General features: G+C 39.4%; 1 protein-coding gene across 4 annotated transcripts in view; it reads left to right on the top strand.

Moving 5' to 3' along the window:
* Positions 1-27,311, top strand: part of LOC124776650 (general vesicular transport factor p115) — a 223,626-nt gene that overhangs the window by 116,314 nt on the left and 80,001 nt on the right. For all 4 annotated transcript variants that reach the window (XM_047251738.1, XM_047251739.1, XM_047251740.1 and 1 more), the window contains 6 exons: positions 4,533-4,687; positions 9,840-10,045; positions 15,015-15,137; positions 15,425-15,535; positions 19,779-19,959; positions 21,754-21,944. In XM_047251738.1, coding sequence (XP_047107694.1) covers positions 4,533-4,687; positions 9,840-10,045; positions 15,015-15,137; positions 15,425-15,535; positions 19,779-19,959; positions 21,754-21,944 — 967 coding nt within the window. The remainder of the gene's footprint in view (positions 1-4,532; positions 4,688-9,839; positions 10,046-15,014; positions 15,138-15,424; positions 15,536-19,778; positions 19,960-21,753; positions 21,945-27,311) is intronic.

The following is a 27,311-nucleotide window of genomic DNA, read 5'->3' on the forward strand; positions in this document are numbered from 1 at the left end:
GCTGGGGGACAAAAACAAAGGTCAATGGCTGAAAAAGACCTTGCAGCTGTGGAAAAGTGTGTCATTTGACCCATGTTCAGAAGACAGATATTCTCAGAATGGACGAGTTGCTCATCCGACCCCTGGAGCAAGTGGTAGCTGAGCCCCACAGCACATTGTGTGCACCGAGGTCCTCCACGAAGAGGAATGGGTGTGGGAGTGCCCAAAAGAGTTCTGCCAGTATGTCTGTATCCAAAGCATCATTATGTGGAAGATACAAAGAACACACTGTGATGTTAAAGGGTTCACAATAACTGCTTGCATGGTCGTGGTAAGAGGGACAGGAGAGGAGTGGCATCTCTCATCAATAAAAAGAGCCACTCCACCTTTAGCCCTGTCTCCAGTAGTATTGTCCTTCCTGTATAGCGCAGGTGTGTTGGTGACTTTAAGATGCATTTCTTGTAAGCAGATGCAGAACGGCTTCTCTTGGGCCAGGAGCTGTAATTCTTCCAAATATGAGCGATATTCATTCCACTGCCACGCCTGTGGAAGCCATTGTTTAGCGATGGTTGCTCTTTTCTTTCTCCCTCTGAGGTAGTGATTTACCAGGGAGATCAGGGGAATGTTAGCCAGGTCCTGGCTCTCCTGTTTCTCCGACTGTAAGTCCATATCCTCAAGAGCATAGTCCTCATCAGGGAGGGAGAGAGCTTGCCAATCCAAAGGTTTAACTACTGCTTTCTTGGACTGGGAACTACTTCTTGAAGGAAATTTTTCTTTACTGATGGGAGAAGGTGGTTGCCTGGATTGCGGGGATGGCTTAGTTGGCTTCTGATGGTGAGTAGTAGCATTGGCTTAGGTCATATGTGGCTTAGGTGGTAAGCCGATTGCTGGCCACTTCCAAATGACCTCTGTTTCAAGTGGAGCATTTCCAGACAAGTGCATGTGCCCGTACTTGAATCTGTGGCCTGAGTTTGCATGGAGGCATCACACTTCGCGATTGGCGTCTTAAGGGCTGATGCAAAAGAAGTAGCAAAAACTAGAGATTGCTTAGCTCTGAAAGCTTTTTTAGCTTCACCATAGGGTATGCAGCTCTCAACTTTCAACTCTTGAATTTTCCTTTCCTCATTGTAAACCTCACACTTTCTGCTCCACATGGAGTGATCCCCAGAGCAGTTTACACACTTCGGAGGAAGTGTACAAGAACTGCCAGATTTGTGGCTGAGCCTCCACAATTGCCACACGTAGCCCTCCCATTACCGGTGTGGCCAAATCTTTGACATTTGTAGCACTGCACTGGGCTAGAAATAAATGGCTGAACCTTAAGGCAGATATAGCCTGCACAGATATGTTCAGGTAGTTCCGGAGTACTAAACATTAGAATAAATGTTACTGATTTTTTCCAATTTGCCACTGATTCTCCTCATATAGTTCTGCACTTTTATGAGGCCCATACTTTTCTGTTCTTCACCTAACTCCACAGGGTCCACCTCCATTATATCGGAGCAGGTAACCACAACTTTACTAAAGTTAAGGGTGTTATGCAACTCACTCGACTCTGTAGTCACCTAACACCTTACATCCCAGGAGCTTAAATATTTGGGTTGAATTAGTAGTTTCAACTGAAAGTGTTCCATTATGAAGTTGTTTGACACTGTTTAAAGATCCAGCAGTACCTTCCAATGGCATATGAATATAGCAAGAGGAGACCTTCTCAAAGGTTCCCCCTGTTCGCTTGACTACAATGAAAGTGTTATGTCACACTAATGCCCTGTTACTATGATTCTGAGGCTTCTTTTTGGGAGGACTGACCAACTGAGCTCTCTTTGATGAGTGGGTGAAGGTACTACCTGACGGTACACCCCTCCCGTCAGGTTTAACAAGTAACGGGGTTGATCCAATTAGGCTGTACATTTCGATTGGTCCCAGGTGTAATCTTTATAATCATGTATCCACTGTAGTTGTAACTGACCATTGTCATTGGGTAGCCATGGGAACATATAAGGGTCGTCTGCTGTGAAGCTCCATGTTCAGTAATGTGTGGTCAACATCGTGCTATGAAATACTTGCACCTGTATTGTCCTCCGTGGGTAAGCCTCTGATCTGCACGTTCTGTGATGTGTGGTTGTCCAACACCTTGTCGCCTACTTCATGATTTCATTGCTCTTCAACCATCTTCCATAGATGTGTGTAACAGTAGCACACAAACAGTGCACAACCTGTACTGTTTCTGAGATGCTTATTCCCAGATGCCAGGCTATTACAATCTGCCCTTTGTTGAAGTCACTTATGTTAGTGGATTTCTCCATTTTTGGCTTATATCATCACTATAATGATTTCTCGTTTCTTTGCCTCTCACCTGCCCTTATTACCACCAGGCAGCATTCATTCTTGCAGTGGGTAGTAGTTGTAATGTTTTGGCTGTTCAGTGTGTCTGATGTTAATTCTCAAATTTCCTTTAGAGATCTCTTTAAAGAACTTCATATTTTCTCAGCTGCTATATTATACATATACTAATTAGTGTCATTATTGAAACTTCCACTTGCCCGCGAAAGGCAAAGGTCCCGAGTTCGAGTCTCGGTCCGGCACACAGTTTTAATCTGCCAGGAAGTTTCATATCAGCGCACACTCCGCTGCAGAGTGAAAATCTCATTCTAGTGTCTTTATTGATTACCATTAGTTCTCTGATGTCAGTAAGTAGTGCAAAGCATGAATAAAATACTGTGAACAAAACTAACCTCTATAAAGATTACAAGAAGTCAACATTAATTTAGAATCAGGCCTGACTCATGGGTACACATGATTTCAACAGCCTGCCAGACCATATTAAATTTCTTAAAGGTTACATGGTTGAGTTTAATACAAAATTTAAAAACTTTCTGTAAGGTAACTGCTTGTACTTCAGTAAAGAGTGTCTCCACAGAAACTGTTGACAATATTTTATGTTAGTCCGTAATTAATAAGAGAGCTATAATACAGGGTGTACATATAGTCTGGGAACACTTTCAGTTATTTATTGCACAAGAATTAAACATTGTACAGATGTCAAACATATGTCATTTTGAAGAGAAACCCTGAAATGTTTTTTTCCGTGTATACTGCCACAGCGTAGTTTGGTAATTTGCCAGTAGTCAGCACTAGTCGCAAACATGGTGAGTTCAGGTGCGGACCGAGCTTTCTGTGTGTTGGAGTTTGACAGAAACAAGTGTACTACTGCTGTTCAACAGATGTTTAGATCCAAGTACGGGAAGAGGCCACCAACAAGGAAGGCCATTTACCACTGGCACAACAAATTTGTTAAGACGGGTTGCTTGTGCCCGGCAAAGAGAATCAGACGTCCCAGTGTGAGTGAAGTGAACGTGTAGTGCGTACGAGAGACATTCATAAGGAGTCCAAAGAAATCGGTGCGTCGTGAATCCCGTGAACTCACAACGGCTCCAATGACAGTATGGAAAGTCCTGCGACAGAAGCTGTCTATGAAACCATTCAAATTGGAGCTACTGCAGAAGTTCAATGACAAAGACAAGCATTTTCAGTTTAGTTCGCAGTTGCAACAATTCAATGAGGATGGGGATGGCATTGTTGATCGCTTAATTTTTAGTGATGAAGCCACTTTTCACACTAATGGGAAAGTGAACAGGCATAATTGCCAAATCTTGGTTACAAAGCATCCACATGAATGCATTGAATTTGAGTGTGATTCCCCAAAGGTAAATGTTTTTTGTGCCTTGTCACGTCGAAAACTGTATGAGCCATACTTCTTCGCGGAGAGCACTGTCACTGGGTATTCCTACTTGGACATGTTGCAGCAATGGCTGATGTCTCAAATGCAGTCAGACTCTCCATTCATCTTTCAGGAGGATGGGGCTCCACCCCATTTTCCTTGTGAAGTTCGTGGGTACATGAACACGGAGCTGCTACACCAGTGGATCGGCTGTGCTACAGAAGGGGACAGCTGTTTCATGAAATGGCCTCCCCGATCACCAGATCTCACTCTGTGTGACTTTTTCCTGTGGGGACACATTAAAGATCTGACGTATGTACCGACTCAATCACGTGATTTAACAGAGCTCCGGGAAAGAATACAGGAAACGACTGCCAGTCGACAATGCCACGCTGAGTGGGTATGACAAGAATTCGATTACCATATTGATGTCTGCTGGGTTACTCATGGTTTGCTTATTGAATGTGTGTGGGAGGGAAAAAAAAAAAAAAAAAAAAAAAACAACTTTCAGAGTTTCTCTTCAAAATGCAATATGTATGACATCTGTTCAGTGTTTAGTTTGTGTGCAATAAATAATTGAAAGTGTTCCTGGACTTCATGTACATCCTGTATGATAATATTTACAATTTTCAGTTGTATTATTATATTGCACTTAAATAAAATGTAGGTCCTTAACTTCTACCCATATCCCAGAGATCTCTTACTACAGGATCCTTGGAATACGACTAATGTAGTGTATTACTCACATAATGTAGTGAGATATTCCATGTTTGTGTGTCAATGATCCTATGGAATAAAAAATAAATAATAAATGTACTTTCTTATTTTCCAGGCCTGCAATAGTTGTCCTCCTGATGTCCATGGTGAATGAGAAACAACCATTCATACTTCGTTGTTCCGTGCTGTATTGCTTCCAGTGCTTCCTATTTAAGAATGAAGTTGGTCAAGCACAACTGGTTCAAACTCTCCTCCCTTCTACATCTGAGAGTAAGTACTGAGATATATTCTTGAACTGTCATTTTTCTTCCTCTACAATCTAGGAGCCATAATTAAAGTTGTATTAAAGTAGACTATAAGCATTATTCTCAATTATATACAATTTATTCTAAAAGTGGCCACAGTTTATGAAAAAAGGTAATAGTTTGTTAGTTTTTGTAACAAACTTTGTTGTAATGTTATTGAACAGGAGTAATGGAGTACTAATTGTTGCAAAACAGTATACTGGTCATTCTGTTCTACTGTGTTTCATTTGTAGTTACACTTATTTATTTTCTACCCCCCCTCCCTCCCCCCATCACTCTGCAACCCTCACCTCACTGTTGCCATAGGAGTGGCACTAGTCCACTCACTTTAGTGACTGCTCTTTTCAAATAAATCAGTACACATATAAGGAAAAGGAAATAATTAATTTCTGTAATATTGAAATCTCATTATATAGCTTCTGTAGCTTTTGCAACTTTTCTTTGTTTTCTGAAGAAACTTTTCTGCATCTGCTTACATACTCCACAACCCAACATACAATGCGTGGCAGAGGCTACCACATACCACTACTGGTCATTTCCTTTCCTGTTCAACTCACAAATAGAGTGAGGGAAAAATGACTGCCTAAAAGCCTCTGTACGAACCCTGATTTTTCTCATCTTACCTTCATTGTCCTTAAACAAAATGTACGTTGGCAGCAGTAAATTGTTCTGCAGTTAGCCTTAGATACTGGTTCATTAAATTTTCCACGATAGTACCTTGCGAAGAGAGCACTGTCTTCCCTTCAGTTATTCCTATTCCAGTTCATGAAGCATCTCCGTAATAATGGCCTCCTTATTGATCTTACTGGCAATAAATCTACCAGCACACCTCTGAATTGATTTGATGTCTTCCTTTAACCTGACCTGTTGGGGATCCCAAGCACTTCAAACAGTGCTCAAGAATGGGTCGAATTAGCGTTCTATAAGCTGTCTCCTTTATGGATCAGCTACAGTTTCCCAAAATTCTCCCAATGAAATGAAGTCGAGCATTCGCCTTCCCTACAACCAACTGACAATCTGATGTGCTCATTCCATTCCGTATTGCTTTGCAACATTAAGCGTAGATATTTTGATTGGTGTGACTGTGTCAAGCAGGATCATACCAATGCTTTATTCAGACATTACAGGATAGTTTTCCTATTCATCCGCATTAACTTACCTTTTTCTGTGTTTAGAGGCAGCTGACATTCGTCACACGAACTAGAAATTGTGTCAAAGTCATCCTGTATACTCCTACATTCACTCAATGACCCCTTTCTGTACAACACAGCATAATCAGCAAATGGCTGTAAATTGCTGCTCACTCTGTCCATCAGATGATTTATATATCTAAAAAAAAAGATGATGTGACTTACCAAACAAAAGCGCTGGCAGATCAATAGACACACAAACGAACACAAACACACACACAAAATTCAAGCTTTCGCAACCAACGGTTGCTTCATCAGGAAATAGGAAAGGAGAGGGAAAGACGAAAGGATGTGGGTTTTAAGGGAGAGGGTAAGGAGTCATTCCAATCCCGGGAGCCGAAAGACTTACCTTAGGGGGGAAAAAGGACAGGTATACACTCGCACACACAAACATATCCATCCGCACATACACAGACACAAGCAGACATTTGTAAAGGCAAAGAGTTTGGGCAGAGATGTCAGTCGAGGCAGAAGCAAAGAGGCAAAGATGTTGAAAGACAGGTGAGGTATGAGCGGCGGCAACTTGAAATTAGCGGAGATTGGGAGAGAGAGAGAATAAGGGTGGTTGTATCACAGTTGTATGGGGCACTCATGACCATACCCTTTTCTTTGATGAACACTCGTCGAGGACAGTGTATTGGGGGGGGCTTACACAATAACGTTGCCATGGGCGGAGCTTGTGTAGTACGCATTTCTGCCACTAGACATGTAGAGCGCAACTCATTGCCGGTTCAGTGCCGCCTGTGTTGTTGACCTGGCTTGTTGTTTTCATTCACACTGATTGTTTTTGCTAGTGCTGTTTTGTTCTTGTTTCATTTATTATGATAGCAAGTTTAAGTGAACAACATGCAGCTGTGAAATTTTGTTTTCTACTTAGTAAAAATGCTGCTGAAACTGTCTTAATGGTGAAAATATCTTACCAAGGTGACGCTATGGGAAAAACTCAAGTGTATGAGTGGTTTATTCAGTTTAAAAATGACGACATGTAGATTGATGACAAACCTTGTTCTGGATTTCCATCAACTGCCTGAATCAACAAAAATAGTGAAAGAATTCAAGAGTTTATGCTCACAGACCATCAACGACAATTGATCAACTGTCAGAGATTAGTTGATTATCTTGGAGCTCAGGTCAGTGAATTTTAATGGAAGATACGGGAATAAAAAGGGTTACTGCCAAGTGTGTTCGTAGAGTTCTGACTGACAATCAAAAGGCAAGTGGAGTTGAAAAATGTAGTGGTTTGAAACATCAGCTTGAAACTCTTCCAGATTTTCTGTCAAACGTCATTACTGGTGATGAGTCATGGCGCTATGACTGTGACCTAGAAACAAAGCAACAGTCAAGCTAATGGAAGAAGCCACCATCACCCATCCAAAAAAATTTCATCAAGTTAAATCAAACATCAAAACAATGCTAATTTGCTTTTCTGATGCCAAGGGCACAGTTCGTTCATAGTTTATTCCCCTACGTAAGACCGTCAATCAAACGTGCAAAACAGTGTTCATCAAAAAAGACCCAATTTGCGGCAGACAAGAGACTGTTTCTCCCACTACAACAATGCACCTGCACACACAGCCATCTCTCTTAGACAGTTTTTTGGGTAAAAAGGACATAGTTCCACAGCCCCATGCATCATACGCACTGGACTTGGCTCCATGTGACTTTTTCTTATTTTCACACATAAAAAGGGACATGAAAGGAGAGTGGTTGGACAACATTGAAGAATTCAAGAAAAAAGCGAGGGAGGAGCTGTCAGCCATTTGTAAATATGACTACAAAAAATTGTCTCAAACAGTGGAAGTAACGGTGGGACAAATGTATTAGTTGTAATGGAGAGTATTTTGTATAGGATAAGGTTGTTTTGCAAACAGTTTGAAAATATATAGTTTTTAAAAAATGATATCTAGGAACATAAACTATGGACTTGGACCTTTGTCAACTGCCTACTGTGGGGCACTGTGTCAAATGCTTTCTGGAAATCTTGGAATATGGGATCTGCCTGCTGCCCTCCATCTGTGGTTTGTAGGTCATGATGTCAGAAAATGGGAAGCTGAGTTTAGCACAAGTGATGCTTTCTAAATCTGTGCTGATTTGTGGACAGAAGTTTTTCTTTCTTAATGAAATTTATTAGATTCGAACTCAAAATGTGTTCAAGAATTCTGCAGCAAACCGATGTTAAGGATACTGGTTTGTGATTATGCAGGTCCTTTCTATTTTGAAACAACCTTCCAAATTAAAACTGTTGGCTTGGCTGGAACTCAACCCAGAATCCTGCATTTTGCAGCCAGTGCTCTTACTAAGTTATCAAAGGACAACTTGTCTTAAGAGGAGGAAAGTGAGGGAAGGAATTAAGAGACAGATTTAAAGGTGTAAAGCTCAGTCGGTAAGAGAAGCATCAGTGAAAGGCAAGATTCTGGATCTGAGTCACTGTCCATTGTACAATTTCCAAAACAGTGCATACTCCACTACAGAGTGAAAAAGTAATTCTTGCTGATGATACATTTTAGGTTTTGCAACTGATTTGACTCCATTTTTAGCAACAATATTTCAAAGATTGACTGTGAAGCTTTGTTGAAAGCCCATTTGACTTCAGGTGTCCAATACAACATTTGATGCATAATTTTTTTTCTGCACCCCTGCTGTTACTCTGTGAAATGCACACTCCCTTGGTGTTCTACATCAGTGGTGAATGGGGAAGGAGATGACTGATGAGACCATAATAAATTAAATGCCTTATACCTAGCTGTGTTTGATTTGATACTTCTGTTCCTGGTTAATGAAATAAGGATATTAGAAAACTTAGACTGTATAGTTGTTTTCATCCCAGGAATTTGGAGCCTAATCATGACATGTTAGTTAAGGTACCTGGACCCCATATTGTGTAGAAAGAACACATACACTGAACCTAATCTCCAATCCTTACCCGTAATCACAATGCAAAGCACTGTCATGCTGAGAACACTGGTTCATAGTGTGGAGTGAAGTGGGCAGTAGTTAAAGCACTGGACTTAATCTAACCATCCTTCTTTTTTTATGCTCCACACAGCTCACATGCTATTGGACAATGAGAGCCTTGCAAAAGACTATAATCCTATGACTAGGTTTCCAAATGAGTATATACATAGACTGACTAATTAAGCAGTCAGAATGAACAGTGGCAACTGATTGGGTCAGTATACAGGAAGTAAAAGATGTTTTTTCCTTTCTTTTCTCAATCCGTCTATTTAGAAATTGGAGGACTCCTTTGAAAACATATCCAATGTAATTTCATCTCCCCCCCTCCAATAAATGTAGGTCTGCTCTGCAATGTTAAGGTCAGCTTAGGACTCTGAAAACTGGATGTAGACTACATTCCATCCCATCCCATTGTGGTGTGTCATATGTGGGGCACACCATTAAAACAGTCAAGGAACAGCAGCAGCAGATTTGATGTAAACAGTCAAGCAAATCATCTGTCACTGGTCATCATCTGCAGTGTAATCATAAAATGAAATGCAACAAGATCAGTATCTTGGTTCTTATGCCATGGCTTAGCAGCCAAGATACTGGGACAGTGTAGACTGTAGTATAGGAGGCCTTTCAGAAAAATAATATTGGAAAACTTGGGAAATAAAAATGAAGGTTTCATTTAAATCAGACTTGAAGTGTGACAACAAATTCAGTAATACCGCATCTGCTAGAGCCTGGAAACATCTTTTGAATGTAAATTCCACGGCATAACAGCATAGATGCAGAAAAATGCACATCAAAGTAAGTAGCAAGCAGAGGAAGTCAAATTTGGCTGTAAATAAGAGTGCAGCACCAACAGTACCTCACATTTGGTTGGAGTCCAGGCAGCAAGTATATGTAAGATCATTATTGCGTAAAATTAAAATTGTCTTGCTTTCATTTTACTCTGATAAGCAATTTTCGTAATTTATTTTTCAGTGAGCACCCTAACAACTGGTCAGCTACTTTGTGGAGGAATGTTCAGTGCTGATCCACTCTCAAACTGGTTCAGTGCTGTGGCTCTTGCTCATGCATTAGTTGAAAATCCTGCACAGAAAGAGCAGCTTTTGAGGGTAATGCTTGCAACTAGCATTGGCAACCCTCCTGTGTCCTTACTCAACCAGTGCACTTCATTGCTACAGCAGGTATTTTAGAAGTATTTTCTCACAGTGATTTAGTTGTAATGTGACGTGCATTTTCAGCATTAACTGTAATAAGTCGTAGTTCATACTTAAGTTGTAGGTAAAATATTTTCTTTTCTTCTTCTTCTTCTTCTTCTTCTTCTTCTTCTTCTTCTCTGTCTCTTCCTGCTCTGTAGAGTATTCAGATTTTTTTGTACTGACTATGATACCATTTTGCTTCTTCTTTTTAATCACTAGGTACTTGTTAGTCAACATGGGCGCGTATCTTAACCTAGAAATATTTTACTTTCATTAGTGAGAACAATTACATCACTAATATTTTGCCATTTTTTTCCCCAAAAATCTTGCTAACAAGAACTGATCCACTAAAGTCTTTGTTTCTGTTATTATAGCAGCTTCCTGAGGCATCTAACAGACAAATCAGCCTGTAGCACTTAACAGTTTGAGGTCTTTCTAGTATTCTGCCCTGTAATATGCATGCATTGAGGAGAAAATAAAAGTGTAAACTTACTCATAAACTATCTCATAAAAAAAGCTGCAGTGATGCCTTGTAATTCAGGTGATTTGTGTGTGAAGAGCAGGAAATAGACATTTCCACAACTATATTTATTATAGGCATGTGGTACAGCTAATACAGTTTTTAATTTCAAAATTAAATACACACATATAAAGGTTTGGAGATGCAACAAATAAGTATTTTCCTTTAAAGTGGAGGTAAAACAGGAGGAGAACAAGAGAGGAAAAAGTGAATATAAAAAAGACTGATGTTATAAAACGGATAATAAAATAGTCATCCGCATTAGCCCCCACCCCCACCTCCTCCCACCCTGTTGTCTTAACATTGTATAAGAATGAATGGACTTGTCGTATAGTACATGCATTTTGGCATTGCTAGTGCTGATGGCAGGTGAAGGACAATCTTTGCTCATGACATCTTGCTTGTGGATGTGCTTTATTGAGCTTTTATTTGGGGTGAAAACCAGTTTTACATCTGTCTTCTTATAGTGCAACTGTTAGTTCATCCATATCATCATAGGTTTTGTCTCTGTGCACTGACATGACTTATGGCTCATAGTATTGTGGCTTTAGCAGTTTACAGACAGCATCATGGTATACCGAAACATTTTTGCAGATTTGCAGCTCTTTTTCAGTGAATGGTTGTCAGAAACCATATCCCTGTTCCTAATTACCACTTTAAAGCTCACAACTGCCTTGCAAACTCTGATTCTTTGGTGACATTTTCTGATATGTTGTCAAAAAATTCTCCCATTATCTATAGAGCATCTCGTTGCCTGTTGGATCTCAATCTTCTTTAAAATACATGTGCGTTCCTAGCATCATCTACAAAGTGCTCTATGACATTCCACAAGTGCAGTTTTTTAACTAGAGGAGTAACTGTTCTGCAATGCTGTTAGCAGCTGGGTGGTAAGCACAGTAGTTGGAATGAGTTTTGTTTCCAGTAGCACTGCCAAAGTTTTAAACAAACATGGTAATTTGAATAAAATTCCTTGGTCAGTAGTTATGTGCTAGAATACTCGAAAATATGTGACCCATCCTCATGCAGTTGTGATTGCTGTTGCATCTGGCATTGAAAAAATTTCCAGTGATTGTAAATAGTAGTCTGTTGATGTTGAACTTTGAAGATTTCTTTCTGGTAGTAATGACGGTCCCACAGTGTCCGTGTGCACAAGGCTCTTAACAAAACTCTAAATGTTTAGTAATTTCATACACATAGCCTGCCCTTCATTACATAAGCCAAACAACACGTGTAAATTTGTACAAATGAATTGGTGTCCAAATCTCAGTTTTAGCAATGTCATTGGGTGTAAGCAGAATTTGATGATACACCTTGACCACATCAAGGATGGAGTATATCACTGTATCACAGATTTACCAAAAAATCTTCACTTTGAGCCACTGATCAGGTGGTATTACTTCTGTAATTATATGTGTGTTCTTTATCAACATGCTTGTTGGTGCCATGTAAAATCCATAAATTGGAATGACAATTTGACATAGGGTGTGTTGTTAACAATAAGTCAACTGCTGACTTTATTGGTGTTATATAAATGATTTGCGTTGTGGAACCATTTAAGTCGGTGGCAGAAATGAGGTAAAAAAAATCATAAAAGATTTAAAAATTGCACAAACAATTTGATGTGAAATAGTGACAACTATAAAATACTATGCAGAGCTTCATTAAAGTCCAATATGTAAAGAGATCATAGCATATTCATATATTTCAATAGCAGATCCGTTTGCATCGCACAATTCAGTACGGCTTGCTTCACATTAAGGTAGATGACTTGCAGAGTACACTGATAAACATTTTCAACTTCTAGGCTGCAACTTGTATCATAAGTTCATCTTCTAGAGGTTATAGTATATTCATAAGATTCCCCACTCTAACAGTTATCAATTCAATGCCCTTGATGGTATACACTGATAGCCAAAACATTATGACCATATGCTTAATAGGTAGTTTGTCCATCTTTGGAACCAAGTATGTCACTGAGTCTGCTTATCAGGGATCTGACAGTTTTTTGGTAGGTTTGTGGAGGTACGTGGCATTAGATGTCTTCTCACAGGTCATGTAATTCGTGTAACTAATGGGCCGCTTATTTGCGTACACTGTGATGGTGCCCGATAGTGACCCAAATGGATTCCACAGGAACAGGTCACTGAGAAATCAATGTGAGTCCACTATAGTGGTCCTCAAATTGCTGTAGCACAGTTCTGGCTCCAAGACATAGACAATTATACTGCTGAAAGAGGACACCACTGTCGGGGGAAGACATCAAACATGAAGAGATGCAGGTGGTTCGCACTGTCAGTTTGTCTTCGACTACCACCACAGGCCTCGTGAAAAGATAGGAGAATGTCTCCCATAGCATAATATTGCTCCCACCAGCCTCTGAACGCCATGTTCTGTGAAGAGTCATGGATATCCAAACATTTAGTGCACATTGGAACTTTCAGTGTCCTCCTCCTTCTTTCTGCACATGCCCACAACAGTAACATGTGAACATTCGACCAGCTATGCCATTTCCTAGAGACTCTTTTACAGGCTCTGTGTAATAATAATTTTCCCTTTGCCAAAGTCACTTATCTCAATGGATTTCCCCATTTGCTCCCCATATCTTTGCTACGGTGATCCCCCACCCGCGTCTGCTCTGCTTAGATACTTTTGTTACTGCATCATGTATCCACAACACCACCAGGCAGCATTCAATGTTGTAGGCAGCAGTGGTCATAATGTTTTGGCCGATCAACGTACATCTCCGGTGTTTTGTGTGCCATTTGTGCTAATGCTTTTAAATTACAAGTGTGCACTGTTAAAGTCTTCTGTACATCCACTGAGAGACACAGAAACCATGTATTGTGCAGAATATGGTCTTTTTTTTTATTAAATTCCGAGCTGGTATTGGATTTGTAATATTTTTTCTATTAAATGGCCTCCAACTGGGATAACTGAATAATGAATGCTTTATTATTATATTTATATTTGTCTGCAGCTTGTGGCAGTCTCATTACACTTATAGTAAGTTGTTTATTGACAAGAGCTACCAAATAATTATATTTCATTTCATCAGGCAGTGTATATGTGATGGTCTGAAACACCAATTTCCTACTAATATTGACACTATCTTTGTACCAGAAAAATGCAACAACTTACAAAATTGTAATTTGACTTTTTAAAACCTAGATATATAACTGAATGTATATTCCTGTGCAGAACCTCTGTACCATTTCACAGACTGCCAGGCAAAAGTGTCATATGTTTGTATTTCTTAATCTTTATCTTTTGTGATCTGTCATACGACTTGAAGGTAATGTCACTTCAGAACAAATTAGTGTATTTTTAATTTTCTATATTTTTTACCCAGCACCTAAAAGAATTGTATTTGTTGCCTGAGAGTATGCTGTCTGCTGTAATTTTTTTATCAGCTACTATGTGTCTTGTGTGCATTTACATTTTGTTTTAAGTATAAGATGAATTACGTAAGTAATATGTTGTTTGCTGCACGGTATGTTCGCCAAAGAACAGTAAAGCAAAAACAAAAACATAGTTTCAACAAGAGCAAATTTGTGATGCTCACTTGAGTGATGCATCCAAGACAACAGTTCCCAATTGCAAATATTTTATATTCAGGGCAACTGCAACTATTGAAAGACATAATGTTAGGAAGAATTGTGCTAATACTTGGTAAAATTGTTGTGTATTAAAACACAGCTGGTTTTGTGGCATAAAGCTGCATAATCAGATGATACTTACATGATGAAAAGCATAGTACAGTGTCACCATATTTTGGGGCTATTAAAAGTAATGAAGACCTGTCTAACATAAACCATTTTGTAACAACTTCTCCTCTTTTTCATCAAATGTAAGGTTTGTTTCTACAAAAAATAGTGTGTTCCTTTGTCTGTTCGACTGGTCTAAGTGTTATACAATCTGCCTCTGATATCACTATGTGAAGGAAGATTTTTCTTTTTTCTTTTTTTTTTTTTTTTAATATACTTTTATTAACTGTGATAACAAATTCCGGATCATAACTGTAATGACATGTTATATACTGTATAATCACACATTCAGTCATTTGAGCTTCACTACTAAGAGGCACTTCACACGTGTGGTTTGACATGGCTTGGAATACTGCAGCGTTATTTTTCATGACTGCCTGTGTAACAGCATCTGTCTTAGTTGGCTTTCGGTAAAAATTTTAATCTTAGCAATAGTAACCCAGTCAATATTTTTATTATTGAATGTTTCATTTTGTCATTTCATTGTACAAATATGGTTTACAACAGGACTGAAAGCAACTATTTAGTATTGTGAAGCCTTTTATTCCAGTAAATGAAATACAGTAGATTGTAAGAAATTCTGTAGCTTTGAAAAAGTAACAAGAAAATTATTATTATTATTATTGTTGTTATTATTATTATTATTAATAATAATAATAATTTTTTCCAGTGTGGCAAAGTGCAGTCGAAACTTGGAATTTTGATGTTGCTCAGTACATGGCTGGCCCATTGTTCTCTTGCAGTTAAACAGTTTGTGAGCATTGCCACGAGTATTCCCTACCTCACAGCACAGGTTTGTAAAATATTCTTGACTTTGTTGCTATTTATTGGATCTAGTCTAGGTTTTAGAATCATGTATATAGTATATCTTATTTGCATACTAACTTCAAACATAAGACAGTTCATAAGATGTGAAGTGCTTGATAGTTTTAAACTGAAATTTCAGAACATTTCAAATTTCTGCACCTTACTTGTTAGAGAACTAGTAAACCCTAGCTGCTGAATTCATACATAATCCTTTATTTATTATAGTTACATTGGTAGCTCTGAAAGTATTAAAAATTCATATTGTTCTTGTAGGTTGGATCAAATGAACATGATGAAAATGAAGAACTGGTACAGGGGATCTGTGCTTTCTTAATGGGCATATGTGTAGTATTCAATGACGACACTGTCAGCAGCTTTTCCAAGGTGAGTTACAGTGTGTTCACACTTTACTTGTAAATTTATTGTTGTCTCAGTTGTTATTCAGTCAAGTTACATTAATCAGTTAGAACATTGCCTCTGGACTCATGTCCTGGCAAATGATAGTATGTTTCTTACCCCTCTTCTTCTCCCCCGAAGCTCTGCATTTGATGTTGATGTCAAGATAATGATAAGCCTCCCCTCCTTTAAACTGTTATGACTATCATCCTACCCATGGTATGGGCATACAGAGGCCTTGTGTTACATACAATATCAAATGCCTCAAACTTGGAAAAACCTTTCTGCTAATTCCTAATGTCTAAAATGGCGGATGTTTCTGATGTACCCATGTTTGACAGAGAACTAACAGTGTGCCCTGGCAGCTGTAAATAGGTGTCACAGAAGCTGTAAGTTCCATTGAGGTTGACATGCAGCTGTAAGTAAGCATTCGAGAAGATGGATGTCGAAGGCTTTCACACTCAAAGCTTAACTCAGTCATTTTGTGGAAAAACTTAACACTGACATTAAATATTTCGCAAAGCACTAATGTTTTGTATTATACTGTTCAGAAAACATAGTTGCAAAAATGGTTTCACTATACCAGCTGCAAGTATGGCCCCATAGTTTCAATAACAGCAGTATTTTTAATTGTAGTGGTCACAAGGCATTGTAATTGCTAGTAGAAATGTGTTCTATGAATGAATAGTCATATTTCATGTTGCGTTCACCAGTGATCATCTTAGGAACCACTTGTCTGTGTAGCACTTGTCCAGTTACATCTATTTCTTACCTGATAGCTATTTCTGTGTCTATATGCTTGATTATTTGGGTAAGCATGGCTGGAGCTGAACGAGGTGATACAATGGTTATTACACTTGACTTGCAACTAGGATGGTAACAGTTTAGGTCCCTGACCAGCCATCCCTATTCTGTGATTTCCCTAAATCACTTAATGCAAATGCTGGAATGATTCCTTTTGAAAGGGTATTGCCAATGTCCTTCCCCATCCTTCCCTAATCGAAGCTTGTGCTCAGTCTCCAATGAATGACCTCATTGTTTATAGAAGATTAAACTCTGATCTTCTTTCCTTCTTCCTTTAAATAGGACTAGAACTTGTTCTAATTTTTCACAGTCTTTTAATTCATTTTTCAGTTTAACTAATGAAGGAATTCCACTCTCTTGTGTATCACTGTGTGCGACTTAATCAGTTGCAACTTTTTTTTTTAACAAGTGCAGGCCTTTTATTGTTCCTGTTTGTATGTAATAGTCATCACCATTTTTCAACATAAGGAGTTTTTTTTTTTTTTTTTTTTTTTTTTTTTTTTTTTTTTTTTTTTTTTTTTGCCTGGTCACCTGCCAATTCTTTCACCATATGTGTTATTTGTTCCTGAACTTCCCACATCAGGGCTCTCCACTCTCTAATCCTATCATATAAAAAGCTTCAAGCCATTATTTCCATGGTTGTGCCCTACAACTCATTAATCTATCAAATAAGTCATTGAGTAATCATGTTAATGATTCACTTTGATGCTTCTTCTGTGAGAAATCATGAGTAAACACAAACATTCATTCTTACATAAAGTAGTTAGTTGGTAAGTACTCAAAAGATTTTTGTAATCATGGGGACTGTCTAATCTCGTGAGTGTGTGAGAGACCATCTACAGATGTAGATCAAGTATTACTATCACAAATGACAGACACTTTAAAGTAGTGGTAATTGTGTTAAAGATATAGTCAGAGGAGGTAATGATTTATCTGACCAGAGATTTTTTTCCTATATCGAAACCATTTCTCATTTCTTTTGAAGTGACTTTTGTTAGCTAAGCTGTGGCTGTTCCCTTAGTTGGCTGTTCCCTTAGTTCATTTCATGACTTATTTTAATTGCTTACTGTAATTATTTTTCATCTATATAAGAAGTCTTATGGTATTCGGACAATAAAATGAGCCAAACTGTGAACTGTTACTAGGTAACCGTGTAAGGAAATTTTTAAAATATTGTTGGTTGTAATTATAAGTGAAGAAAAATTTCCTGACATGTCTGCTCTTTGTAAAAACATCCTAATTTTTCAAAGTAGTTTCCTTTTAGGTCATTACACTGTGTCCAAGGTTTTTCTAGTAAGTAGATTGCATCCCTGAAGCTGGTCCCAGCGGAGGTTCGAGTCCTCCCTCGGGTATGGGTGTGTGTGTTTGTCCTTAGGATAATTTAGGTTAAGTAGTATGTAAGCATAGGGACTGATGACCTTAGCAGTTAAGTCCCATAAGATTTAACACACATTTGAACATTTTTTTGCATCCCTGAAATTTAATTATGGAGTCTCTTCAAAATACTCCTTTATGGCTTCCATAAATTTTATTAAATGTGGGGTGGTCCAAATATATTGAACAGAATAAGAGTTCCAACAATTCTCATTTCGGTCATTTAAGTTTTTTCATTATCGAAGTACTTTTGACTGATTTGTCTCTTTTACTGTCTAGCCTCTTGGCAAATATTGTGGGCAACCTCCATGGTCTAGTAGTTAATGTTGCTGGCTACTGAGGCAGAGTGCCTGAGTTTGATTCCTGGTGATCACCTCAAAGTTTTTTTGTGTTGGAAAGATCTAAAATGGGTTCTGCCCAGTCTTTCATTGCCAAATGAGAAGCTTCTCTAACAAAATAAGCAATGAAACTAACATGCAAGCTGCAAATTTGTATTTTACACAAGCAAGTTAATGTATAAAATAACCAGTATTCTTTTTAAAATGTTCCTAAGATTGGTGAGAAATTCATTTTGGCAGTTGCTTTTGGTCAGTATTCAATAAATGTTACACAAACAATTCTTATGCAAAATATTTCTTCAGAGAAGCTTGGAGCATCAGCTATTTCATACATCTTCCACTGCGAATTGTCCAATATCATGTTGTTCACTTTCTCTCTGTTTTTATCTGTGGTTGCATTTTTGGGACTTCTTTCAAATAAATCATATTCAGGAAATAAGAGTATTTCTTAATTGTTGAAAATGAAAGAGTGGACTCTTTATGAATATTGTCTTTGGAAGATATTCTGTTAGTGTCAGACCTTCCAAAATGTAATTTTGTGTTGACATGGTATTTTAGTTCATTTGTTTGATGAATGGAAACCACTTTAAAAAATATTGTAATGAAAACTATTCTGCAGCTCAAGTTATACATATGAGGTGCATTATGCCATAGCATTTAACAAAGACAGACTTCCAAGGATATAGTGTCATCTCTCTGTCAACTTATGAGACAATGCCTACAGATTTAACTATTCAGAGTGTATATTGGGGAGCATTCAACATTTTCTTTCTGTTTCCATTTGTGGGTCACAGAGAGAATTTCTTTTAAAAAAACTTACGAAGAAGTGCCATGTGCATTTGCAACATTGGATGTCATAAAACGTTTTGTATGTAGGACATACCTCTATGAACAGTTCAATGTCTACATGCAAAATAAAGTACACTGTCTGATGTAAGTATTTATAAGGTGTAGGTAGGTAATGTGAAACACAATACATGTAAAGCCCAGTTACTATGAACAAGGAAACTTGACTTCATAGTGTTCTACATACATTTGCGGATGGTTGAAGTAGGGATCAACCAATTTTGATATTAACTGGAGTGTTCACAGATATGGGCATAGGGATGTGGAGGAAAGTTATAGAAAACAAGTTTTCCATCAGACACATTTTGAGAATTTAGGTTGAACACTTCTTTTTTGTCATTCTTCTATACATTTTGTATAATGTATGTAGCTGGAGATTATTTCTGCAACTGTCAAAAAAACTACAATAATTCCTAATGGGGTCTTTTTCCTTTGTTTCTGCAGCTCATAGTCACAACCATTAGTATTGTATTTTCTATAAATTGGAGTGCAGGAAAGTAGAAACAGTCATAAAAAGCCCTTGCACGCCTGATAGCAGAAATGTTCACAGTGCTGAAAGAAACAAAAGGTGAATATTATTTTTGCAATTATTTTGTTGTTAAACTTGTGTTTGTTAATTTTTGTTTTATGTGAACTGATCTGTTTAGGCATTCGGTAAAGGGGGGATTGTCAATAGCAAGTTGTTTCACTAAGCAAATGTCTTCTTCTGTACACATAAAAAAAGTACTAATTTTTTTAATATGCGTGGTGTAGCAGCAGTAGTGGAAATTTGTTTGATTTTCAAAGCAGTTGCTAAACTTTATATTAAAAAATTATACACTTCGTTGCTTAATTAACAGTATATCATATTTTTCTGTATTTTTTACTAGGAAAATCTCTGCCAGCTGATTGAGAAACGCATTGGACTTGAAACATTCCTTGATAAGTTAAGTAGCGTCTCCAGACATGAACTTTATAGCAAAGCTGCAAAACATCCACAGTTGCGTCCTAGGCAGCCTAGTGATCTGCTTCTGGATCATGAATTCTGTCGGCTTTTTAAAGCTTTGGAAGGTAAGAATCATATGATTATCCTTTTATTTTAAGGTTGAAGAACACTCTCTCTCTCTCTCTCTCTCTCTCTCTCTCTCTCTCTCTCTCTCTCTCTTCTCTCTCTCCCCCCCCCCCCTCTCTCCCCCTCCCTCTCCCCCCCTCCCCCCTCCAACGCCTGTACATGGGGGGGGGGGGGGGGGGGGTGGCAGAGGGAGGGAGTAGCTTAAGAAATCGTGCAGATGGTAAGCAAGTATTTTGCACTGGGAAGCATAGTATAATTCTGTTCATAAACTGTGTACCACAAGCACACAAAACACAATCATAATCATTTTACCCAAGTCCTCTGGCCATAATGATTATTAAGGCCCACTAAGTAATCTCATACAGGTTTACCTTGTCTGCCACAGGTTTTTATCTTCCCCTGTCGCAATTTAGTGTGCACAGTGGTGTCATGGTGCACTCCTTTTTCACAATTCTTAAGGTTCATTAATATACAAACATGAGGTTCATTATTAAAGAACAGAATAGTATAGACATATTATAAAAGCAGAAGCAACCAGAAGAGATGTTGGGGAATATGCAGTGAAGAGAGGGCATAAAACACTGATAACAGCGATCAACCCATGAGACACACATGTTTGGAAGACCTCAGTACGCACCCCTCGCGAGGACTCTAAGGACTTTGTGGTTCTCTGTCGGCTCCGCATTGGCCATATGTGGGTGACACATGGTTACCTCCTCCGTCGCGAGGACACACCTCGGTGCCGCCGTGGCTCATGAATGACTGTCGTCCATGTCTTGCTGGAGTGCCCACTTTTAGCCGCTGTGCGGCGGACTTTAAACTTTCCCAGCACCCTACCTTTGGTGTTAGATGACAATGCCTCAACAGCAGCTGTAGTTTTACATTTTATTTGTGAGGGTGAGCTTTGTCATTTGCTCTAAGTTTTAGCACATGTCCTTTGTTCCTGTGTGTCCGTGGACCCTAGGGCTTTCAGGGTGGAGGTATTAGTGTGTTGCAGAGTGGCTGGCTTTTCCTTTATATCCTCATGGTCAGCCAGCCATGGTAACCTGCTTTTTTGTTTTAACCTCTTCTACCTGTTTCTTGTGTCTTTGTGGTTTTCTTGTTCCTTTTTGTCCATTTAAGTGTTTTTTGCCTTTCAGTCATTGTTGTGGTTGTTTTTTCTTCCATTCTCTTTTGTGTTGTAAGTCTCATTGTCTTATTCTCACCATTGTGGCATTGTTTCCTTCGGAACAAGGGACCGATGACCTTGTAGATTGGTCCTTCCCCCCCCCCCCCCCCCCCCCCCAAACCAACCAACCAACCATGAAAATTGTTTAGAATGTTGTCAAGACATCAATTTTGAAAGTACATTTTAGACACAAGAATTTTAACATTAAATAACTTGAGAACTACTGTTTCAGTTGAGAGAGCATTGTTACCCACGCATTCCTCTTAATTTTGTCTTTATAAGCATGTTCATGGCTTCTCAGTAACTGGCTCTGAAAGCTTGTAAAAGTTAAATTGTTTTGTGTATGTATTCCCCTGCCACTGTTTGTTTAGTAGATTTTTTATCTATCCATTTATATTATACTAATATGAAATGTAATTTATTTTAAATTTGTGTAAATTAAATGAGTTGTTCACAGTTAACATGTGAACTAATTTAAGCAGTCTAGTCTGACTGTGCTAATACACACCTTTTATTTTCAGCCACCATGACCATCATGCACAATGAATTGTTTGTTAAACACATTGTGTTTACATTGTACTTCCGCATGCATTATTAATGTCTGAAAAAAATTTCTTTGTTGTAGGTATGGTTGTGAAAGCTGTAACACCGAAACCCAAAAATGATGTTGTCAATGGTGTTTCTGGGCTGACTCTATCAGAATCCGAAAACAGTGTACTACTTCAGTACAAGGAAGTAATTAGAGAACAAGATCGAAAGCTTAAAGAATTATTAGAGGAAATACAGAAACTCAAAGAGGAAAATAATGCATTACAGGTAGTTCACTTATTTCTAGCATTTGTTTCAGGTTGCTACCTTCTGATGTGTGTTAGTAATAACCCTTAAGAAGGTATTTATTATTAATGTTGTTTTATTTTCATCAGATAGCACCAGATTTGTTGAAAGCTATATAAAATTCTTTGACCTATTTTGACTGCTATTTCCGACATGTAAAAATCTTTTATGGATGTTGATATACATTTACTGTCACATTCCTACAAAATCTGAGCATCAAAGTCAGTGAGTAAAAGGCTGAATGATGGTGAAGGGGAGTAAAAAAAATGAACTTACTTGGCAGCATGAAAATACTATAGCATGCAGTTGCAGTAAAAAGTTGAAGAAAACTCAGGTGACTAAAAGTGTGGTTTATTGTTTTGCAGTTAAGGAGAAAATGACAGGAAGAAAAGTTATTTAATAGGAGGGTAATTCCAAAAGTAAGGTCTCCTATTTTTTAATAAGTACATAGCCCTGTTTATTTCTAAAATGGCTTACATCAGTTTACAGCTTGAACATTTAGCTATTTTTTCGACATAATCACCATTTCAGTTGATGCATTTTTATAAACGCTGTGACAGTTTTTGTATGCCCATGTCATACCAGCTTGCCGCCATGCTATTCAGAAAGTTATGAACCTCTTCTCTCACCTTGTTGTCGGAGCTGAAACTCAAACGGGCAATTCAGAACCAGAGAACAGGAATGTTGGGCAAGGGCATACACATTCTCCATGACAACGTTTGCCCACACATCGCTCAGCAAACCGTTGCTCTCCTGCGACAGTTTCAGTGGAACATAATCACCCACCCACCCTATAGTCCTGACTTGGTGCCCAGTGACTATCACCTGTTCCCTATGTTAAAAGAATGTTTGGTTGTAAAGCAATTCATCTCCGATGACGAGGTGAAAGAAGAGGTTCATAACTTTCTGAACAACATGGCAGCGAGCTGGTATGACATGGGCATACAAAAACTGCCACAGGGTCTACAAAAATGCCTCAACAGAAATGGTGATTATGTCGAAAAATAGCTAAATGTTCAAGCTGTAAACTGATGTAAACCACTGTAGAAATAAACAGGTCTATGTACTTATAAAAAAATAGGAGACCTTACTTTTGGGATTACCCTCATACAATAGACATTACCTGATCTTTGTTCCTATCTGCTTCATGTGTTCCTCTCTTTATCTTACAGCTCATTTAACTTTCTTTTCCTCTTTCTCCAATTGTTTTACAACTGCCAACACATTGTTAATGGTATATTTCCTCTTATCTTCCAAACGGAGCATATATCTGAAAATAAACAAATATAGTAAAACCTTACTAAGATGCTGATTTAGGCTTGCAAATATTGTACCTACTAGTGAACCCGGAAGTGCTTCACAATTGCTCAATAAGTAGGGGAATTCGATATACGTCCTGAATTCGCTCTACGTCCTGAATTCGCTCTATCTACTCCACACCCCCTGTGTGCTTATCTCCCCCTCCCCTTCCCCATACCTCTCCCTGTTCCCCAACCCCCTCCCCATACCCCTCCCCTCCTGTCCACATCCCCTCTCCATCCTCTCCCCTTCTCTCCCCATACCCCATCCCCTCCCCGTCTCTCCCCATACCCCATCCCCTCCCCGTCTCTCCCCATACCCCATCCCCTCCCCGTCTCTCCCCATACCCCTTCCCATCCCCGTCTCTCCCCATACCCCATCCCCTCCCCGTCTCTCCCCATACCCCTTCCCATCCCTGTACCCCTTCCCATCCCTGTACCCCTTCCCATCCCTGTACCCCTTCCCATCCCTGTACCCCTTCCCATCCCTGTACCCCTTCCCATCCCTGTACCCCTTCCCATCCCTGTACCCCTTCCCATCCCTGTACCCCTTCCCATCCCTGTACCCCTTCCCATCCCTGTACCCCTTCCCATCCCTGTACACCTTCCCATCCCTGTACCCCTTCCCATCCCTGTACCCCTCCCATCCCTGTACCCCTTCCCATCCCTGTACCCCTTCCCATCCCTGTACCCCTCCTATCCCTGTACCCCTCCCATCCCTGTACCCCTTCCCATCCCTGTACCCCTTCCCATCCCTGTACCCCTTCCCATCCCTGTACCCCTTCCCATCCCTGTACCCCTTCCCATCCCTGTACCCCTTCCCATCCCTGTACCCCTTCCCATCCCTGTACACCTTCCCATCCCTGTACCCCTCCCATCCCTGTACCCCTCCCCATCCCTGTACCCCTCCCATCCCTGTACCCCTTCCCATCCCTGTACCCCTTCCCATCCCTGTACCCCTTCCCATCCCTTTACCCCTCCCATCCCTTTACCCCTACCATCCCTGTACCACTCCCCATCCCCCTCACCCTCCCCTCCCACTCCCACCCCCCATCCCCCTCACCCTCCCCTCCCACTCCCACTCCCAATCCCCCTCACCCTCCCCTCCCACTCCCACTCCCAATCCCCCTCACCCTCCCCTCCCACTCCCAATCCCCCTCACCCTCCCCTCCCACTCCCACTCCCAATCCCCCTCACCCTCCCCTACCACTCCCAATCCCCCTCACCCTCCCCTCCCACTCCCAATCCCCCTCACCCTCCCCTCCCACTCCCAATCCCCCTCACCCTCCCCTCCCACTCCCAATCCCCCTCACCCTCCCCTCCCACTCCCACTCCCCATCCCTCACCCTCCCCTCCCACTCCCACTCCCCATCCCTCACCCTCCCCTCCCACTCCCACTCCCCATCCCTCACCCTCCCCTCCCACTCCACTCCCCATCCCCCTCACCCTCCCCTCCCACTCCACTCCCCATCCCCCTCACCCTCCCCTCCCACTCCCCATCCCACTCTGTCTGTGCTTCACGTCCTCCCCCTCTCTTTATTCATATCCTTCTCCCCCCTCTCTCTAGGTCCATTTCACCTCTCCCCCACTCTGTCCTACCCCTCTCTTTGACCTTGAGCCTTATTTATGGTTTCTGCAAACAAAACCTTGAGTGGGAACTGAAGTCACTTAAAATGAATGGCAAAACAGTTAGGATCATTGGTGTATGGGGCATGGGAGAGACATCTCCAGCTGCTGAATATGCGGGGGTAGTAGCTTCAGTGACAGTATTTTGCATAGTTTTAATCTACAAATGGTTAGGATTACAAAATTTCAAATGATTCAAATACCATAGTAGTATTCTAATCATAAGCCAATAAGCCATAAATACAACTTTTGTGTTTCTGTAGAAACAACAGCGAGAGAAAAAAAAGCAGCACATCATTGTGTATAAAATTTTTCTATTAAATTATATATAAGGAGAAGAATATATCTTGGAAAAATTTGTCTAATGGTTTACGTGCCCCTCTGTTGTAGTTGTGCATGAAAGAAATTGAAATTGTAAATTTTTGCAGCACAGTATTTTCTTTCTCATAGCCTTTTTTTTTTTTTTTTTTTTTTTTTTTAAATGTACATTGTTGTTTAAAAAATATATGGCAATCCTATGTCGTCTGATTGTTTATTAGTGTATCGTGTAAATGTTTGAAGTGAATCAGTCAGAAGCTTTGCAAGATGTTGCTAATGTTTCCCCTTTCTTCATTCAATGTATATTTATATATTATTTACATTACAAAATATATAGCCTATATCCATCTTTATGTTCATTAGTGTCTCATGTAAAAATTTGAAATAAATCGGTCAAGATTTTTGTTAACAGTGCTTAACAAAGACTTGTCTTTATACAGTAGCAGAGAATAGATTACACAGGAAAATTCGTAAGTGGCAAGCAACTGTTAGTGTCATAGCTGCAGATCCTGCTATAACTAACATAAATTTGTAGCTACGTAAGGCATTTCATATACTGTGTAAAGAAGTAAATGCAGTATTCTAATCAAATTTTAATGAACTTATGCTATAAAATAAAACTGTTTTTCCAGAAGCACAGAAATTAATTTTTTTAAAGACTGAGGAAGTGTCTGCTGCTTTAGTCTGCACTGACTTTTCAACTCAGTTTCCTATGTGATTTAAGTGCTTCAACATTTCCACTAAGGACATATCTGCAAATGAGACTAATCACGTCAAATGCTCAATATACTCATGAAACAGGCTTTAAACTGCATCCAACTTCATTCTATGTTCAACACTTACTTTCTGTGATAAAATCTATTTTTTCATCTATGACCAACTTCTAAGGTTTCATGACACCATCAATAAAAATGATGTCTTGAAAGTGGACATTGCCCAGTTTCTCATGGGCTATAAGGCAGTCTTCATCATCAGAATTGTTAGTATCGGAAATTGCCTCTCCTGCCCCAGAGACAAAATTTATCTAATCAGTCCACAACAAGAATTTTTTTCTCACAGTACTAGTATCTTTACTCATGGATTTGGCTTCAATGCTGATTTTTTTTGGTAAATAATTCCAGGACTTGGCTTATACCCCTGGAGGCTACCCGTCGATGCCCTCTTCTTAATCCTACTGGCAATTTCTGTATCCTACGCTTGAATTACTGAGTGGTGCATAACAACTGACACAGTACAATTTTTGTATTTATACTGAATTAACATATTTACTAGCTCAGCAAGTGCCAGACTTCACTTTTTGCAAATGTAATATAGGTGGATGGATAAAAAAGTCTTCTCATGAAGTGGCACCAGGAGAAAAAAAAATAAAAGATTTGGAAATACACAAGCTTTCAGAGGCAGTGGCTCCTTTTCCTGGCAGATGAATTGAAGGGAAAAGAAAAGGGATGAAGGAAAAGGACTAGGAAGGTCTATGAAACATGCCAAGGCGGCAGGCACAGACAGTGATTTTGTGTGTGTGTGTGTGTGTGTGTGTGTGTGTGTGTGTGTGTGTTTTGTCTACTTGTTAACCAGTCTCTTTGCTGTGTCTGTCTGCGACTCAGCCTCTTCATCATAGTGAGTACCAATCTATCCTTTTCATACAATGTTGTCAGTATTTCCAAACTTTTTGTGTGTGTTTTCTCCTGTTGCCACTTTGTGAGTAGATTTTTTTATCTATACAATTATATTTTACTTTCAAATGTTTATAATTTTTGTTAATATATTAGAGTTCACTTTTTGGAGTTTTGTAGCTTCTCCATATTCAATGTACTAATGTCTGTCTGTTTGCTAACAATGTCTTGCTAAGCTCTAGAGGGCATCCCTGGAGACTTGTCTAATTATTTTTGTTTCCATGAGACATGCACATCATTATTTGCACCTTCTCCACTAAGGAAAATACTGTCCTCTTATTTTGCACATCTACTGTGACATCTCTGAACACTTTAACTGAATAAAAATGAAAACACCATTTCCTCACTACACATTTTGTCTTGGCCGAGCATATGGTTGGAAAACTCAGACTTCTAGGAATGTGATAGGCAGTTGGAAGTCAGAGTGTTAGCTAGGA

The sequence above is a fragment of the Schistocerca piceifrons genome, chromosome 2 (assembly GCF_021461385.2).
Source record: "Schistocerca piceifrons isolate TAMUIC-IGC-003096 chromosome 2, iqSchPice1.1, whole genome shotgun sequence".
In the NCBI taxonomy this organism is placed as follows: domain Eukaryota; kingdom Metazoa; phylum Arthropoda; class Insecta; order Orthoptera; family Acrididae; genus Schistocerca; species Schistocerca piceifrons.